The sequence below is a fragment of the Podarcis melisellensis genome (genome assembly GCF_964234715.1).
Source record: "Podarcis melisellensis genome assembly, chromosome: 8".
NCBI classification, from domain to species: domain Eukaryota; kingdom Metazoa; phylum Chordata; class Lepidosauria; order Squamata; family Lacertidae; genus Podarcis; species Podarcis melisellensis.
The window spans coordinates 5718887-5737008 of record NC_138540.1 but is presented as its reverse complement, the minus strand read 5'-3'; the positions used below and the strand labels follow the sequence as shown (position 1 = coordinate 5737008).

Below are 18122 nucleotides of genomic sequence, written 5' to 3'. Positions count from 1 at the left end.
CACACACACACTTTATTTGTTTTCCATTTAATATTATATATTCCCATCATTATCCACTATACCACCCGTCAACCTCCGTCTCTCCCGCCTCATGGCTTTCAAAATTAACCTTTATATCATTGCAATTTATACGTTTTCCAATTCTAATTGCTCTCATTACAGAATGACTCAAAGTTCAAATAAATATAGAAAGATAGAAAATTTCTCATGACAAGTCTTCGGACAACCCTGCTAGTGATGTGAATTGCTTACAATGATCTTTCAGATATCATATAAATTTACTCGTGTCCTTTTGGAACACTTGATCGTGCTAGTTTCAGATTTTTCCTGTCAGCTTTGCCAGTTCTGCAAAGTCCATCATCTTCATCTGCCACTCTTCTTTCATTAGTACTTCTTCTTGTTTCCATTTTTTGGCTAAAAGAATTCTTGCCGCAGTCGTTGCATACATAAACAGTCTTTAATCGTCCCTTGGTATCTCTTCACTCACCATACCCAATTAAAAAGGCTTCTGGTTTTTTTTAAATAAAAGTATTTTTAAACATTTTCTTTAACTCATCATATACTAGCAAAGACCAGTGAAATGGGAAATGGGGAACAAGTCACTGGTCTTCAGAGCCGTCTTTCTCATAGGGCGTAGTGGGGTGTTGCACCAGGGTGCCGGACTCTCAGGGGCGCCCCAGCGAGTGGGAGAGCTGCTCAGCTTTGCCGACGGCCTCCCCTTTCCTTCCTGCACGCCCGCCAGCTGCTCCCCGTCAACCATATGGCTGGCTGGCATGCAGCTTCCCCCCAAGTCTTCGCGGGAGAGCGATCCCTGCAGAGGCTTAGAAGAAGAAGAAGAAGAGTTTGGATTTGATATCCCGCCTTTCAATCCCCTTCAGGAGTCTCAAAGCGGCTCACATTCTCCTTTCCTTTCCTCCCCCACAACAAACACTCTGTGAGGTGAGTGGGGCTGAGAGACTTCAGAGAAGTGTGACTGGCCCAAGGTCACCCAGCAGCTGCAGGTGGAGGAGCGGGGAAGCGAACCCGGTTCCCCAGATGATGAGACTACTGCTCTTAACCACTACACCACACTGGTTTAGGATGGAAGCTGCGCCCCCGCTGTCAGGTGTGCGTGCAGGAGCCAAGCCCTGCGACCAATAGGACTCTGCAGGACTGGGGCCTTCCTAAGTTTGTTCTGAAGAGGCAATGCTCTTGCCCCATAGGTGAGGCTGATTGGTAACTCACAGCACCTGGTGGCAAGAGCCGGGAAGGGATATAAGGTCAGCATTTTCCCTGTGGCTCTTTGCCACGGCAACACGTTCCCTGCCTCGCTGCGTTTGACTCCTTGCTTCTTGATCCTTGGACCCTTGACTTCATGACTCCTTGCTTCTTGATCCTCAAACCCTGACTTCGTGACTCCTTGCTTCCTGACCCTTGACTTTGTGACTCCTTGCTTCCTGACCCTCGGACCCTTAACTTCAGGACTCCTTGCTTCTTGACCCTCAGACCCTTAACTTCATGACTCCTTGCTTCTTCCTGACCCTCGGACCCTTGGCTTCTTGACCCTTGGCTCTCTGACCCTCTGACTCTTGGCTTCCTGACTCCTGGCTTCTGGACACCCATTCCTGCTCCCACCCCGCCATCTTGCCCCCGGTCCAGACGTCCCCAGCCGGGACTTTGATCGCCCGTGAACCGGACTGTGACCCCCGCTAACTATATGGCTGGCGGGTGCACAGCTTCCCTCCCAAGCCTCTGTGGGGATTGCTCTCCCGCAGTGGCATGGGGGAGAGTGGCTGGCACTGCGCAGCTTCGCCCCCCCCATCCGTGGTAATTTGGTGATGCTGAGGGGATATTTGCACCCCGGCGCCGCATCTGCTAAAGACGGCCCTGCTGGTCTTTCATCCTCATCATTTGTATTCATTTTTTCCCCCTGCACACAGAAAGCTAGTGGGTCTGGGAGAAGAAGTGTTCCAGCCCAGGCTTCAATCCTGAGATGTTAGTTTTTTTATCTAGGATTTTAAAAACTCCACATTTCGCTAAGGGAAGAGTTAAGGAACCTACAGCTCCATTCATGAAACCAAGATGCACAGAAAATTTCCAGTGAAGGCACCCAGGCTTAATTTCTGCACAGCACAAGCAACAAGTGGATCACAGAGACTCACATCACACACCACACCCACCCACAAGTTTTCAGACCCAGCTCTCTTCTTTTGCATCTCTGCACAGAGCCATAATCTTATTAAAAAGTACAGTCATACCTCGGGATAAATGTGCTTCAAGTTAAGTATTTTTGGGTTGTGCTCTGCGGTGACCCGGAAGTAACGGAGCGAGTTACTTCTGGGTTTCGCCATGCACGCATGCGCAGACAGTCAAAATGATGTCATGCGCATGCGCAGAATGACAAAATACGACCCATGCATGCACAGACGTACGGACGTGGGTTGCGTTCACTTCAGGATGCGAATGGGGCTCCGGAATGGATCCCGTTCGCATCCCAAGGTACCACTGTACATAAAAATTCAACCGAGGGGTTCATTAGGAACATTTTTCCAGATCCAAACTCATTTCTCTAATGGTTTTTGAGTAAGCATATTTGCTTCCCATTTTGCTTGATAATTATTTTCTTATGGGTTGGGGGGCAGGCTTTATGTTAGGGGGTGCAGAAGTGAGTTATCTGTGAGGCAATTGGTCAGTTAGGTATTTTTTATTTATTTACCTGTCTGGGGGGGCAGCTGTCCCCCCTGCACCCCCTGGCTATGCCCATGATAATACAATAGACAATGTTTATGTCAGATACACACACGTGCACATGGTCAACTGCGATGGGTACAAATTTCACTTCAGCCACTGGGTGTCGCCCTTGAGCTCCCTGGGGCTGCATCTTGTTCAACTTTCCAGATTCGATGCCTGTGAAGTTCTTCCCTCTTCCCCAATTTCCAGCAGGCGCCACTGAGGCCCGAAAGGAGCATCCAAGAAATGTCAGGGGGGGGGATGGCGTGGGGTTGGGTTTTGTTTTCGTTTTGAAACCAGGCTCGCGCTCCTTCGCTCCTTCCAAAAGCCTGGGAGCAGATTGCACCCCAGCCTGCTGCCTGAGAAGGCTGGAATAATGACCGAGAACGAATTTTGCAGCAGGGCGAATTTTGCAAAGTAAGGAAACACAGGCTTGGTTGTTGTTTTTTTAAAAAAGACACACACACACACCTGGGTTCCACACATGGAGGAGAAAAGCAGTGCTGACCCTCAGCTTTGGTGCAAGAAAGTCCTTCTTAACGGCACTGTTCATCAACATCATCAAACCTTTTATTGGCATCACATCCAAACATCCAAAACAAATCAAGACAGAATTACCACTTCCCCAGTGGCACAAAACTTTTGCTAAAAGAAAGGAGGCAGAGCAGTCTATCGTCACATCTCTAGGTCTCCAGGGAGATCAGACGTCTGCAGTGTATTTCGATGACAAAAAACCAAATACAGATATTTGGCCACTAACTTGGTGAGCTCCTGAACGGCATTGTTAAACTGTGGAACTCCCTCCCACAGGAGGCAGGCATGGCCACCAACCTGAATGGCTTTAGTTTAAAAGGGGATTCGACAAATAAATGGAGGAGAGGACTGTTCGTGGCTACTAGGCAGGGCTCCCCCCCCTCCCAGCTGGAACTCAGTTCTGGCACCAGGTGGGCGCCCTTGTCATTATAAGAGAATAAAGGAGGCAATGGATGAGCCTCACCCTGGGAAAACCTTCATGGTCAAGGTGTCTCCCCTCCCTTTTATTGATGATAATCAGCTAAATAGTTTGAGGGTCTATACAACTGTGTAACATGCAGAAAACAGCATTCTTAAGAGAAATCAAAGACTGGAACTGAGGGAAGCCGGGGGGTGGGGGTTGTGTAGGAGGGTGGGGGGAGGGAGGAAAAATGGGAAAAAAATAAGGATATGTTTCTGGATAATATGCTTTTTGTTGTTGTTGTTGTTGTTGTTGTTTAGTCGTGTCTGCCTCTTCGTGACCCCATGGACCAGAGCAGGCCAGGCACTCCTGTCTTCCACTGCCTCCCGCAGTTTGGTCAAACTCATGCTGGTAGCTTCGGGAACACTATCCAACCATCTCGTCCTCTGTCGTCCCCTTCTGCTTGTGCCCTCCATCTTTCCCAACATCAGGGTCTTTTCCAGGGAGTCTTCTCTTCTCATGAGGTGGCCAAAGTACTGGAGCCTCAGCTTCAGGATCTGTCCTTCCAGTGAGCACTCAGGGCTGATTTCCTTCAGTATGGAGAGGTTTGATCTTCTTGCAGTCCATGGGACTCTCAAGAGTCTCCTCCAGTACCATAATTCAAAAGCATCAATTCTTCGGCGATCAGCCTTCTTTATGGTCCAGCTCTCACTTCCATACATCACCACTGGGAAAACCATAGCTTTAACTATACGAACCTTTGTTGGCAAGGTGATGTCTCTACTTCTCAAGATGCTGTCTAGGCCTGTCATTGCCCTTCTCCCAAGAAGCAGGCGTCTTTTAATTTCGTGGCTGCTGTCACCATCTGCAGTGATCATTGAGCCCAAGAAAGTAAAATCTCTCACTACCTCCATTTCTTCCCCTTCTATTTGTCAGGAGGTGATGGGACCAGTGGCCATGATCTTGGGTTTTTTGATGTTGAGCTTCAGACCATATTTTGCACTCTCCTCTTTCACCCTCATTAAAAGGTTCTTTAATTCCTCCTCACTTTCTGCCATCAAGGTTGTGTCATCTGCATATCTGAGGTTGTTGATATTTCTTCCGGCAATCTTAATTCCGGCTTGGGATTCATCCAGCCCAGCCTTTCGCATGATGAATTCTGCATATAAGTTAAATAAGCAGGGAGACAACATACAGCCTTGCCGTACTCCTTTCCCAATTTTGAACCAGTCAGTTGTTCCATATCCAGTTCTAACTGTAGCTTCTTGTCCCACATAGAGATTTCTCAGGAGACAGATGAGATGATCAGGCACTCCCATTTCTTTAAGAACTTGCCATAGTTTGCTGTGGTCGACACAGTCAAAGGCTTTTGCATAGTCAATGAAGCAGAAGTAGATGTCTTTCTGGAACTCTCTAGCTTTTGAATAAAAAAAAAAGTTTTGTTTTTTTTAAAAAAGAGAGGACAAAGGAGGCGTACCAGCTGCTGGAAAGCAAGGGAGGAAGGGGAGAGAGCTCTTGGGCTCGGATCCTGCCCGCAGGTTCCCCCCAGGCCCTGTCGTGCAGAGTTTGCAGGATCCCGCCAGGATCTTGCGCGCTGCGCCGTCCTTTGTGCGTTTCTCGCGCCCTCGGCCGCTAGATGCCGCCGTCGGGGCTCTTTTTGGGCTGGACGGCGGGGCAGGACCACCCCCACCGGGAGAGCAGCCATCCTGGGGAGGGGGAGGGAGAGCCTTCCCACATTCTCCGAAATCTGGGGCAAAGGCGCGGAGGGAAAGACCCGGGGAGAAGCCTCCGGAAGCCGCCTCTCGCCTTGCAGACGGCGGCGATGCTGCCTTGTGCGCGCTGCCAGGAGAAGCGCCTTTGAAAGGGCATCATCTTCTGCAAACGGGGAGACCAGCCCTCTTTGCCCTCTTTGCGCCATCGTTCCCCGGGGTCTGGGCGCCGCGCAGCCCTGCATGGCGAGGGCGTGAGGCGGAGGAGGCGCGCAAGTGGCCCGGGGCTCGCAGGATCCTGCCCCGCCATGGCTGCAAGCCGCAAGCCGAGCCCCCCGCGCTGGGGCTGCCACGCTCTGCTCTTCGCGACGGTGCTGCTCGCCTGCGGCGGGCAAGGCAGGGGCCGGGAGGACGGCGGCGCCGCCTGCTACGGGGGCTTCGACCTCTACTTCATCCTGGACAAGTGAGTGGCTCTCGGGGGCGACCCGGAGGGAGCTTTGGGCAGGCTGCCCACCAGCTCAGGGGCATCAAAAGGCCAGCAGCTGTCTTACCCCCACCTCCGTTTAATCAGTATTATTACTCTTCTTCTTCTTATTATTATTAATTCCACCCAGGGCATGTAAAGCAATTTGCAATCATAAAAATAAGATGGGTCTTGAAAGCGCACATCTCAGGCCAGCAGAAAGAGGTCTTACTTTTCCCCCCACCCCCAAGGACTCTTCCAGGTTCCTGTTGCATTTCTCCCTCTAGCTTATCTGGGTTTGGGAAATGTATGCAGCAGCAGCAGCAACAGGTCCGTTTTGCAGCGATTGCAATTGGGTTGGTGATTTGTGCAGAGGTTGCCCCTTGGAAGGCTCTTCTGCCATTCCCTATGTGGCCAGCCATGGAACTAGTGATGGCCACCGACCTAGATGGCTTTCAAAGAGGAGTGGACCAATTCGTGGAGGAGGCGAGGGCTTTTGAGGGCTGCTGGCCAGGTTGGCTCTGCTCTGCCTCCACAGTTGGCAGAGTGATGCTTCTGAATCCCAGTTACTGGAAAGCACAGGAGGGAAGAGGACTCTTGGGCTCAGGTCTTGCTTGTGGGTTTCCCGTTGGGGCATCTGGTTGGCCGCTGTGAGAACAGAACACTGGGCTAGATGGGGCATTGGCCGGATCCGGCAGGCTCTTCTTATGTTCTGAAGGGAGAGACATACCTGTGTTTCACCTAGCAAAGCAAAGTTTGGGGAACTTTTGAAAAGGAAGTAGCTAAGGGATGCTATATTTTTGACCTCCGGTGTTGCTGAACACGCCATCGTGCCACTTTGTTTTCTCCAAGAGAGATGGAGAGGAACCCGAAACTTCTTCTCCTGAATTGATCCTCAGACTCTGGATTCTAAGGAAGAAACTTGCGATTTGGCCAATGTGTTGGAAAGTGCAATTGTTGTGGCTTCTCCTCCCCACCCCCAATGTACGTTTCTCTCCCTTTAACTCTGAGTCACTTTTTCTTTGTTCCCAGCTAATGAAATGCACATTTCTCCCTTTGCTGCTTTCTCTTGCTTAATAGTGTCCAGAGATGATATAAAATGCTTACTCATGTTATTTACCCCACAGCTGACTCCATGCCATTGTGTTTACATAAGAGGCTTACGGTTGCGTTTACAATATTTGTCCAGCTGTGTGAGTGCCCGAGAATAGAGGGACGGGACTTTTGGCAACATTAATAGAAGTAGGCATGTCATAAGATGGGGAGGGCAAAACCCCAACAAAAGGCCCCATCTAGGCCTGGATCCAAAAAGCTGCTCTCACGGCCCCAAGAGGCTGGGCATGGGCCTTGTGGAAGTTTTAATTTTCCTTCCTCAAAGAGCAGACCCTTTCACACATGGAGCATCTCCTCAGTTTCAAAATAGGTTTGTTTGTTTATTTATTTGTTGCTTATAAATATAAATCCCCACCTTTTTCACCAGGAACCTCAAGGTAACACACCTGGCTCTCCCTCCCTCCTCATTTAATCCCCACAACAGCCCGGCAAGGTAGGGGTAGGCTGAGAGGCAGTGACTGGGCCCATTGTCACAACCGGTGAGCTTTCTGAGTGGAGATTTGAACTCTAGTCACCCAGGTCCAAGTCCAACACTCTAACCACTATGCAACACTGCATCTTGTGGTTTTCCAACGTGGTCTGGAGTGGGTGCACTCTGAGAAGGACAGTCTTACTGTGGAGATCTTGCTGTCTCAGTCTTTTTTTAAAATATAATTTTTATTAAGTTTTCATATTTCCTTTGTCACATTCATATCAAAGCATATCATCACATGCAACTTTGCTCATACTGACCCTCGACTTCCCCCCTCTTAGCATTTCTACATCACCCTGTTTACCTTCTTACTTAAAAAAAAACAACACTATAGTATTTGTAAATCAGTTTCAAAAATTATAATTACAAAATATTTTAAATCAAACCTGCAAACGTTCTCAAATGTTTACAATGTTCTTTCATATATTGTATAAATTTACTCCAGTCCTTTTCAAAGAGTTCATCACGCTGGTTTCGGATCTTCCCCGTCAGCTTTGCCAGTTCTGTATATTCAATAATTTTTATCTGCCATTCTTCCAAAGTTGGAAGTTTCTGCTGCTTCCTTTTCTGGGCTAAAAGTGTCCTTGCAGCCGTGGTACCATACATAAACATATTTAAGTCTACTTTTGGAATTTCTTCTCTCACAATACCCATTAGAAAAGCCTCTGGCTTTTAAATAAAAGTATATTGAAAAATATTTTTCAGTTCATTGTATATCATATCCAAGTAGGCTTTAACTTTACTGCACATCCACCACATATGGAAGAAATTCCCTTCCTTCTCCTTGCGTTTCCATCATGCCTTTTCTGGAGTTCTATACATTTTAGCAAGTTTAAAAAGATAAAGGTAAAGAACCCCTGACAGTTAAGTCAAATACCATCTATACATCATCTTCATTAAATTTTCCTTAAGTGCCGTACATGCCGTAAATTTAATTGTTTTTGTCCATAGTCTTTCCCACTTATCAAATTCAATATTATGACCATAATATTGCTGTCCCAGCCTTTAAAAATCTATCTCATTGGTCACATTTTTATTTGGCCCCTTCTCCGAAGTCAGAGCTTAGGGTGGCACAGGGGAGGGCTCTTAACGTTCTCCTCCCAGCGAGGAAGGGCCAGGGTGGCAGAGTAGTGGGAAAGAGGGAGGGAAATGGGTCACGATCACCCACGGGACTCCACAGGCTGGGATTCTTCCCGATGTGAGTCTCGCGTTCCACATTGGCGCTCTTCTTGAGCTGGCCATTTTCACATCGAAAATGCTTCCTAAGAGCCATATGGCAAGACCCTGGACTCCTTTGGCCTAGAAAGGGCATTGGAACAGCCAAAGAAAAGAAATGGAAAATGGCCAACACCTCCCCTTCTGAATGTTGTCATTCGGTTACTGGAGCAATGGGTCTCAGCCGCTCAGCCTGGGGGGGCAGGAAAACTGGAGTGGGAGTGGAATTGCTTACAGGCTGCGTTCAAAGTGGTTCTCAAAGTGGACAAGCTTAGTTGCTGGTCCAGGAGGACAAGCCAAGAGCTCCCAGAATGGCAACTGGGGCAGAGGGAGACCCCTGAGGGAAACAAAATCACATGCCCCTTCAGAAAACGAGGAGAAAGCCGCTCCGGTTTCCTGCTTTAAAACGCAAGAGCTGCCTCCAGCTTCTTGTGCTGGCCGCTTTAATTTGGGTCTAATATTTCTTCTAGAGTGCCAAGTTTCATGGGATGGGGAAGGGAAGGCCACATGGGTGATGAGGATTGCAGATTGCTCGCACTTTCTGAGAGATCAGAGTCGGGCCCGAATGCGCTCTCCGCCAGGGAACCCAAAACGCTTCCTGGGCCCGGGGTAACTCTGCTCAATTAATAGGGCATTTATTGACATTTATTGCATGGGTAATAATGCGTGCAGCTCTAAGCCACCTCACCTCCAGAAATATATCGTAGAATTGGAAAAGGTGCAGAAAAGGGAAAGCGAAATGATCCAGGAGATGGAATAACTCTTTTGTGAAGAAAGGTGGCAGCATTTGGGACTTAAAGGCTTAGGGAAGAGGTGGGTAAGAGGCCACATGAGAGAATTTTATAAAATTATACATGACTTTCGAAGGTTGTCAGGGGCCTAGTTGTTGCTGATTTTACTACAGTGATACCTCGGGTTACATACGCTTCAGGTTACATACGCTTCAGGTTACATACGCTTCAGGTTACAGACTCCGCTAACCGAGAAATAGTACCTCGGGTTAAGAACTTTGCTTCAGGATAAGAACAGAAATCGTGCTCCGGCAGCACAGTGGCAGTAGCGGGAGGCCCCATTAGCTAAAGTGGTGCTTCAGGTTAAGAACAGTTTCAGGTTAAGAACGGACCTCTGGAACGAATTAAGTACTTAACCCCGAGGTACCACTGTACTGGGTTGTTTAAGAGGGCATGTAATTGGTGGTGTGTTAGCCAGGGCATTTGGGTGTCTTCTGGTTTGTCTTGTATTTCTTGTGCAGATAAGGGTTTGTTATTTTTGTAGAAGTCTCTTAGGCAATATAAGCCTTTGGCTTGCCAGGTTTTTATCTGGAGGTTTTGTGCTGCCTGGTGGAATAATGGGTGGCGTGCCAGGGGAATTAGTGGGGATGGGGTTGGGGACAGTTTACCTACTTTTGCTTTCCATGCTTTAAGCATGGTCTGTGTGAACCTGTTTATTGTTGTGGGGATTTCCCTCGGTTTGTTTGGGAGGAATGGTGGTGCCAGTATTTTCACTTGTGTCCCTCTCCAGGTGTACACACCATGCCCCCCTACACCTCTTTCCCCCCTTTCTTCTTAACATAACACTAATGTCTCGACAAATGAAACTGATCTGTAGAAAATGTAACTTGAAAAAACAACAACCAAGAAATCTTTAATAAAAATATATATGTTTAAAAAGAAATTATACATGGCTTGGAGAAAGTGGAGAGGGGAAAGTTTTTTTCTCACTCTCTCATAACATGACAGCCCACAGATATCCCTGGAAGCTGGGAGATTCAGGACAGGTTAAAAAAAGGGGCTTATTTGTGTAGCACTTAGTCAAACTATGTGGCGCTGGGGTCTAAACCACTGAGCCTAGGGCTTGCCGATCGGAAGGTTGGCGGTTTGAATCCCCGCGATGGGGTGAGCTCCTGTTGCTCGTTCCCTGCTCCTGCCCACCTAGCAGTTCGAAAGCACGTCAAAGTGCAAGTAGATAAATAGGTACCACTCTGGTGGGAAGGTAAACGACATTTCCGTGCACTGCTCTGGTTCGCCAGAAGCGGCTTAGTCATGCTGGCCACATGAGCCGGAAGCTGTACGCTGGCTCCCTCAGCCTGTAAAGTGAGATGAGCGCCACAATCCCAGAGTTGGTCATGATTGGACTTAACTGTCAGGGTCCCTTTACCTTTAGTCAAACTATGGAACTCTCTCTCACGCAGGAGGCAGGGATGGTCACCAACCTCAATGGGTTTCAAAGAGGAAAAGGCCACTGGCCTTGATTTGCCTCTTAAGTTTGTAGAGTCTCAGCCGCTCAGCCTGAGGTGGAAGGAGAACGGGTGGAAGGGCTTCTGTGGCAAGTGGAAGATGATGGACTCTCCTTCCTTGGGGGTTTTTAAGCAGAAGTTGAATGGCCGTCTGCCATGGATGCTTTAGCTGAGATCCCTGAATTTCAGGGCATTGGTCTAGAGCAGTGGTGGCGAACCTATGGCACACGTGCCAGAGGGGGCGCTCAGAGCCCTCCCTGTGGGTACACGCGCCATCCCCTCAGCACAGAGCCGGCAGAAGGCAAGGGCAGCATGTCGAATCCTCAGCTCAACTTGGGCCATGTGAGCAGTGGGTCAGCACAGGAAACTCCACAGAAGGAGCAGGATTCAATGCCCATCAGGGCGCCAACTCTCTCCAAAACAGGGGTTGCAACTATTCTTTGCCCTGAGTTCATTGCGCCCAATTGCGCGGAGGTTTCAGATGCTGCAAGAGCGGGACAGCAAAGAGCCGAAATCCTCAAACTGGCCCGTCTGCTGCAGTGCCTTTAGTTCTCCTTTTCCTCAGCGGCTCCACACAGGATGCCCAGACCGAGAAGGCGCCCTCGTGGCCAGGGAGGCGCAAAGGGAAAGGCCCGGTGGGGCATTGGTCCCATTCGCATACATGACGCTATCCCCAAGCAGGCGCTCGTGTTGTTTTCAAAGGCTGGGCGTGGATCCTGGGACTTGTGTCCGAGTAGAAGCGCCTTGGATGGGGCGTTGGGGTTGTGGGAAAAACCGAGCCACAACCCCCAGGGTGCACGTTTTCCCTTGCAGAGCCTCCGCTGTGGGTGGCACTTTGTGATAAATACCTTTGTGGCACTTTGTGATAAATAAATATGGCCATAGCCACGGGTCACCTCTCCAGCCGGGGCAATACCCCCACCTCCCGCAAAAGCCCACAGGAGCCGCGCACCCTTTAAGGAGCGCACGGCTCCTGTGGGCTTTTCTACGAGGAGGGAGAAGGGACTGACTGGCCACGTCAGTCTCTTGTCCCTCCTGAGGAAAAGCCCGCAAGAGCCGCGCGGAGCTTGTGTGCGGCTTTTGCGGGCTTTTCCTGCCTGCCTCCCCCCTGCATTCGCTCCATAGGACACACACACATTTCCCCTTCATTTTTGGAGGGGGAAAAGTGCGTCCTATAGAGCGAAAAATACGGTAAGTGGGTTTGGGGGTTGCAGTTTGGGCACTCAGTCTCTAAAAGGTTTGCCATCACTGGTCTAGAGGACCTTTGGGGGTCCCTTTGAATTCTGTGAGGCAGCAGTTTTTCTGAATACCAGCCCTGGAAACCACAGGAGGGGAGAGCACTCTCTTGCTAAAAGCATGCTTTTGCAGGTTTCCCACAGGCCTCTGGTCGGCCACTGTCAGAAGAAGATGCTGGGCCTGATGGGTCATTGGCCTGATCCTGCAGCCTCTTCCGGCGTTCTTGTGTTCAAACGAATCAGAACGAATGCTCGTTAAACAGGCCCTCTGGAAGGGTGCTCACTCTCTCCTGTAAATAGGACTAGATTCTGCATTATCAGAGGCATGGAGGATTGTCCTCAGTTGACAGGAATATGGAGAGGGGAGGAGAGGGTAATGGCAAGCAGTTGAGTCAAACGGCAAATGCTATTTGACCCTCTTGTTTACCATTTCTTCCCGCATCTGTATGTCTCTGCCAGCTGTGGGTAACTCTTCATCCACAAATGGTGCTGCTGCCATAACGCTCCTTTGTCACGAAAGGGCTCTAGGACTCTCTAATGTGGTTTCTCCAATATTTTAATATGAGCTGCCCAGAGAAGTTTGCTTTGCTTGTTTATTTACCAGCAAGATTTACATGCCCCTTAATCAAAAACACCTCTGAGCAGTATACATAAAACAATATTACATACAAGAAAATACCAATAAAAGCAAACTTTGAAATCAAGCAGAAATAGAAATTTTTCCAAGTATGGACAAACCCAGCAGTTTTAAAACAAAGATTCATAAATTGGGATAGGGTTGCCTAAACAAAAAAGTAAAACCCAGTCTGATTGCTATAGACTAGCCTCCCCCACCCTGGAGACCTCCAGATGTTTAGGAAGACTCCCATCGGTACCAGCTGGCACAGCCATGGGATGCAGGGGCTCATGGGAGCTGAAGCCCAAAACATCTGGAGGGCACCAGGTTGGGGAAGTCTGATACAGGCCAAGTGGACCTCCAGGTCTCCATCACACCTGACCATTTGGCATGATGGGTGGAGGCTGATGGGAGAAAGAGGCCAGCAACATCTGGAAGACCCCAAGTTTCCTCCCCCTCACTCTGGACCACCTGGTAGTGTAGCTGTTGTGTAGCGGTGCTTTCACAACTGAGGCAAAATCAGGGTTTTAGTTTTTAAAAACGAGTATTTTGGGGTGGGCATTTTTTAAAAAAATCCTACATCTTTGAGTCAAATGTGAACCCTCCAATGACATTGACTGTGGCAGATATGAGTTTAAAATGTGTCTGTTCCTGCATTGCAGGGGGTGGGACTTGATGGCCTTTTGGACCCCTTCCAACTCTGCAGTTTTATGATCCTTCCATTTTCCATGCCACATAACTGCAATTTTTTTGGTGTCACTTCTTTGAGGCTACTTGAAAGCTGCTTTTGTGAGATCTGGGACTGCAGTGAATGGAGCTGCCTCTACTCTGTGAAGTTGATTGTGAATGTCTGCATTGAGTTCCCCTTTCATTCATGTCCCTCCATTCATCTTTGTTGTCATGCTACCTCATTCTTGTTCTTTCATTCTTCCCCCCCTGCTAAAAATAACCTCCTTGGGATCTTCATCATCCAGACCTGTAGCATTCACGGTCTGCCTCCTGCCACTCAGCTATAGAGTCGCCATGTGTCTTCCTTTACAGGACAATTATCCTCTTTTCATGGCCAGATCTATAATGCGGGATGGCGCTGTGGTCTAAACCCCTGAGCCTCTTGGGCTTGCCGATCAGAATGTCGGCGGTTCGAATCCCCGTGACGGAGTGAGCTCCCGTTGCTGTGTCCCAGCTCCTGCCAAGCTAGCAGTTCGAAAGCACGCCAGTGCAAGTAGATAAATAGGTACCGCTCCAGCGGGAAGGTAAATGGCATTTCCGTGTGCTCTGCTTCCGTCACAGTGTCCTGTCATGCCAGAAGCAGTTTAGTCATGTTGGCCACATGACCTGGAAAGCTGTCTGTTGACAAATGCCAGCTCCCTCAGCCTGAATGCGAGATGAGCGCCAGAACCCCATAGTCGCCTTGGACTGGACTTAACTGTCCAGGGGTCCTTTACCTTTTTTAACCATATAATGAACCAAGTTTAGGCAGATGCTTCAGGGGAAAGTGAGAGGGATGGCAGGTTTGGATCAGGTTCCTAGCTCATTTCCCTCTCTGGAGGGGCATCTGCCCTCGCCTCGCCGAAACAATCCCACGCCTGATCCCTCTAGCCCCCATTGGCTGGTGGCAGAGAGGGCTGCATCTTGCATTCTCCTGCCTCCGATGGGGCTGTGTGTGCAGCTGCTGGAGCATTCTCCTAAACTGCAAATAAACAAACCGAGTTAGTGCATAAGCACTAGGACACCACTGGCTTCCCTCTCCCCGTCATGCGCTTTTGCAGACAATGTTCTTGCACAGGTAGCCCAAGATGGCGGCAACTTGTGCCCTGTTCTGGCTGCAGCTGCTGCCAGTGCCAGAGGAACTGGGTGGGCAGCGTGGAGGTTTGGCAGAGGCTACAGGCATGGCACCTGGGCCAGTTGCTGAGCATGGACCCCACCTCTCCTCTCATGCCTGCCCAGCTTGGAAGCATCTTTGGTGAGGGAGCACATGGCCTAAGAACCTCTGTAGGAGTGAGACGTGGTCGGAGTAGCCATCGGCTTCGCCTCGCGTAGCAAAATCTCTTGGGCTGGCCCTGCCTCTGTTTGAAAGGTTGTCAGAGAACTGTTGTCCTCTTGAAGGGCTGTGTGATCCAAGCTTGCTCTGAAGTTAAAAGATCACCTGAAGGAAGAGCTTCAGGTTTGACTTTGCCCATCACCGTTAGCGTTTGTGCAGTACACTGAGCAGACCTGCAGTTCGTAAGACAGTGAGATGCCATTTCAGGTTACAGTCTCATGGTTAGACTAGCTGTTTTAAGAGGCAGAACATAAGGAGAGCCTGTTGGATCAGGTCAGTGGTCCATTTAGTCCAGCATCCTGTTCTCACAGCGGCCAACCAAATACCTCTATTGGGAAATACACAAGAGCAATGCTCCTCTCCTGTGGTTTCCATCAGCTGATGTTCAGAAACCTTACTGCCTCCAACTGTGGAGCCATCCTGGCTAATAGCCATCAAATTTTCCGCCATGAATTTGTCTAATCCTCTTTGAAAGCCATCTAGGTTGGCGGTCATCACTACTTCCTGTGGGAGTGAGTTCCATAGTTTAACAATGTGCTGCACGAGGAACAACTGTTTTTTCAATCTGTCCTGAATCTTCCAACATTCTGTTTCGCTGGAGTTCTAGTTTTATGAAAGAGGGCAAAACTAGTTTCTTTCTCCAGTGCATGCTTAATTTTAAAAACCTTTTCTCTAGGAGTTTCCTCACCGGGGAGTTCCTCTATTTACTTGATCGTTTTGGTTGACCTTTTATGAACCTTCTTGGCGATTCTGAACTGCGGGAGTTTTTGGTGGGTTTTTTCTTTTTCTTTTCGTATTTCTCCTTTCAACTCTTGCCTCTAGAAGGGAGAGAAGCCGCCCTCCTTGCAAAGAAAGGGGATTTATTTATTTAAATTCCTTTCTGCTGGCCTTCAGCATCGCGGTGGCAGCACTTTCCTGCGCGAGGAGGCGTGTGGGAAGGTCTCACGGAAAAAAGAGCTGTAATTTTAGATGTTTGGATTCTTGTTCCGAGGGGAGACGAAAAGCTGGAGGATGTACTTATGTGGCGAATTTAAAAAGTGGTGTGTAACTGAGACAGACTCCTTCCAAACCACCAAGAACGCAGAAGCCTCTTGTCTAGCGGGTCCCTGAGTCGCAGCAGCAGAGCCGAAAAGGGAGCTTGTTCAGAGCTGCGGGGAGCTCTATAGAGCTGGACCAGGGCAGGGATTCCTTCCCTAGACCATGGAAAATAGACCTGTGTCTCTAAACGCTATGGCTGTTCCTCAGCTGCTTCTCTTTAAAGGGGAAAAATGTAGTAACTGCTGCCTTGAGAGATCTCTCAACTGCTATGAGTTCCCGAGGCCAGGATCAGGCAGGATTTTTCAGTGTCCCACCCTCAGCAACCCAACGCCAGAAAATGATTTCAGACCTCCTGTAGGCAGGCATTTGGACGTTTGACCCAACAAATACAATTATTACCGTTATCCATTGGCTTAGCTTTTTTTTAAAAAAAAATTGGTTTTTATCATAGAAAATTATAAAACATACCACACAATTTATCACAAATACAATCTTATTGGACTTCCATCAGCACCTCTCCGACTTAATCACTTCTTATGCATTTCCTAACTTAACATTGCCTTTACATCTCTTAACATATCCTCTCTCCTTCTGCATTTTTACAATATTTCTAATCTTATTCCTCACAGAACTTCTTGTAAACCTACAAACGTCGTCTGGTCGTCACAAATACTTTTCAAATAATCCGTAAATTTACTCCAGTCTTCAGTGAATTTCTGGTCCCACCGGTTTCGGATCCTTACTGTTAGTTTGTCAAGTTCCGTATAGTCAATTAATTTCATCCTCCATTCTTTTATCGTTGGTAATCCATTGGCTTAGCTAACAGTATTTATAACCCTTGGATAACTCAAAGGGAGTTTTCAGCAGCTGGACAATGTTTCCAAAAGTTCGTCAGCGTTTTAGTGCGCCATTTCTCATAGCACATGTAGCTGTGTGTACAGTTTTGCCTGATCTCTATACTCCTTTGCAAGCAGATCTGCATAATTCAATGCACCTTTGTATTTTCACAGACATGCACACTTTCAACGCACACTTTCCCTTAACATACACTTGTTTTGGTTGGAGAACTCCGTCACAAAATTCAGAGCTGGCTGGATTTGGAAGCACAGCTGCATTTCAGTTCACGTATTGTTTTGAAAATTCAAAATGAGGCAGACTTGCATTAAAATGTGAACAGAACCACCTTTCTCACTCACCTACCCACCCCTGACTCTTAATATCCTGTCAGGGGGCAGCTCATTCTCTGACACTAAATTTTGAGAGGCAGGTGGCTAAGAAAGGCGTCCAGGAGCCTCTGCCCCTGTTTCCAATCTTACCTTAGCCAGAAATTCACAAATGGCAGTTGGCAAATAGAGTAAGACATCTGGTGTCCTGCCTCATTTACAATATGGGCATATTACTGAACTGTCGTCGAGGATTCTTGAGACGGGGCTTCCTCAGTGATGGCACCCAGGTTGTGAAAACTCCATATTCTGGGAGATTTTATTCAGGGCCACTCCTGGGTGGCTTTTAGGGTTAGGGTCAAAACAGCATTTAGTTTAGAGAGAAGGTGAGAGAGAGGGAACATGATAGAAGTTTATAAGATTGTGACTGGCATGGAGATGGTGGATAGAGAAGAGTCTTTCTCCCTCTTTCATAATGCTTGAATTCGTGGGTATCCAAAGAAGCTGGATGTTAGAAGATTCAGGACAGATCAAAGAAATTACTTCTTAATTAAGCCTTGTTGTTGTTGTTGTTGTTATATTTATTTAAACTCTGCCTTTTCCCCTGATGGGACTCAAGGCAGCTTGCAGATAAAAACAAGAACCACTACAAACATAAGACAAATCAATGAATAGAATACAATTAAACACAGATAGAATTAAAACTATATCCATATATCAAATCTGTAAAACGCATCCATAGTTACAGTAAACGATAACCTATGGAACTTGCTCCTACAGGAGGCAGGGATGGCAACCAACCTCGATGGCTTTCAAAGCAGAATCCTGCTTAGGGCTGTCTTAAGCATATGTGGGGTGCAAAGACCTTCCCGGTGCGCCCAGGTTGCCCAGTCCCAGGCACGCAGGAGGGTGGAGCCGACCAGCTGGCTGGCTCAGTCACCCCTGAACTTGCAGGACAGAGCCCCCCGCAGCAGAAGAGCCCGCCGTGGTGCTCCAACCGACGGACGGGCTCTTATGCGGACTCAACTCTCAGGCCCCGGACTCTTGGCCTGGCACCCCTGATAGCCGGGTGCCCGGGTGCCCCGCACCCCTAGTGCCTATGGGTAAGACGGCCCTGATTCTGCTTAGAAGCTTCCCTTTGGGCAGATGCTGGCCACTGTGGGAGCAGGATGTTGGTT

The 18122-nt window shown here is 48.5% G+C and overlaps 1 protein-coding gene across 1 annotated transcript in view; it reads left to right on the top strand.

The window, feature by feature from the left end:
- Nucleotides 1–5530: 5530 nt before the first annotated feature.
- The window catches only part of ANTXR1 (ANTXR cell adhesion molecule 1), a 129120-nt gene continuing 116528 nt past the window's right edge, over nucleotides 5531–18122 (top strand). Inside the window, exon 1 of the mRNA XM_081922555.1 lies at nucleotides 5531–5815. Within this exon, the coding sequence (XP_081778681.1) occupies nucleotides 5661–5815 (155 nt within the window). The 5' untranslated portion in view covers nucleotides 5531–5660. The remainder of the gene's footprint in view (nucleotides 5816–18122) is intronic.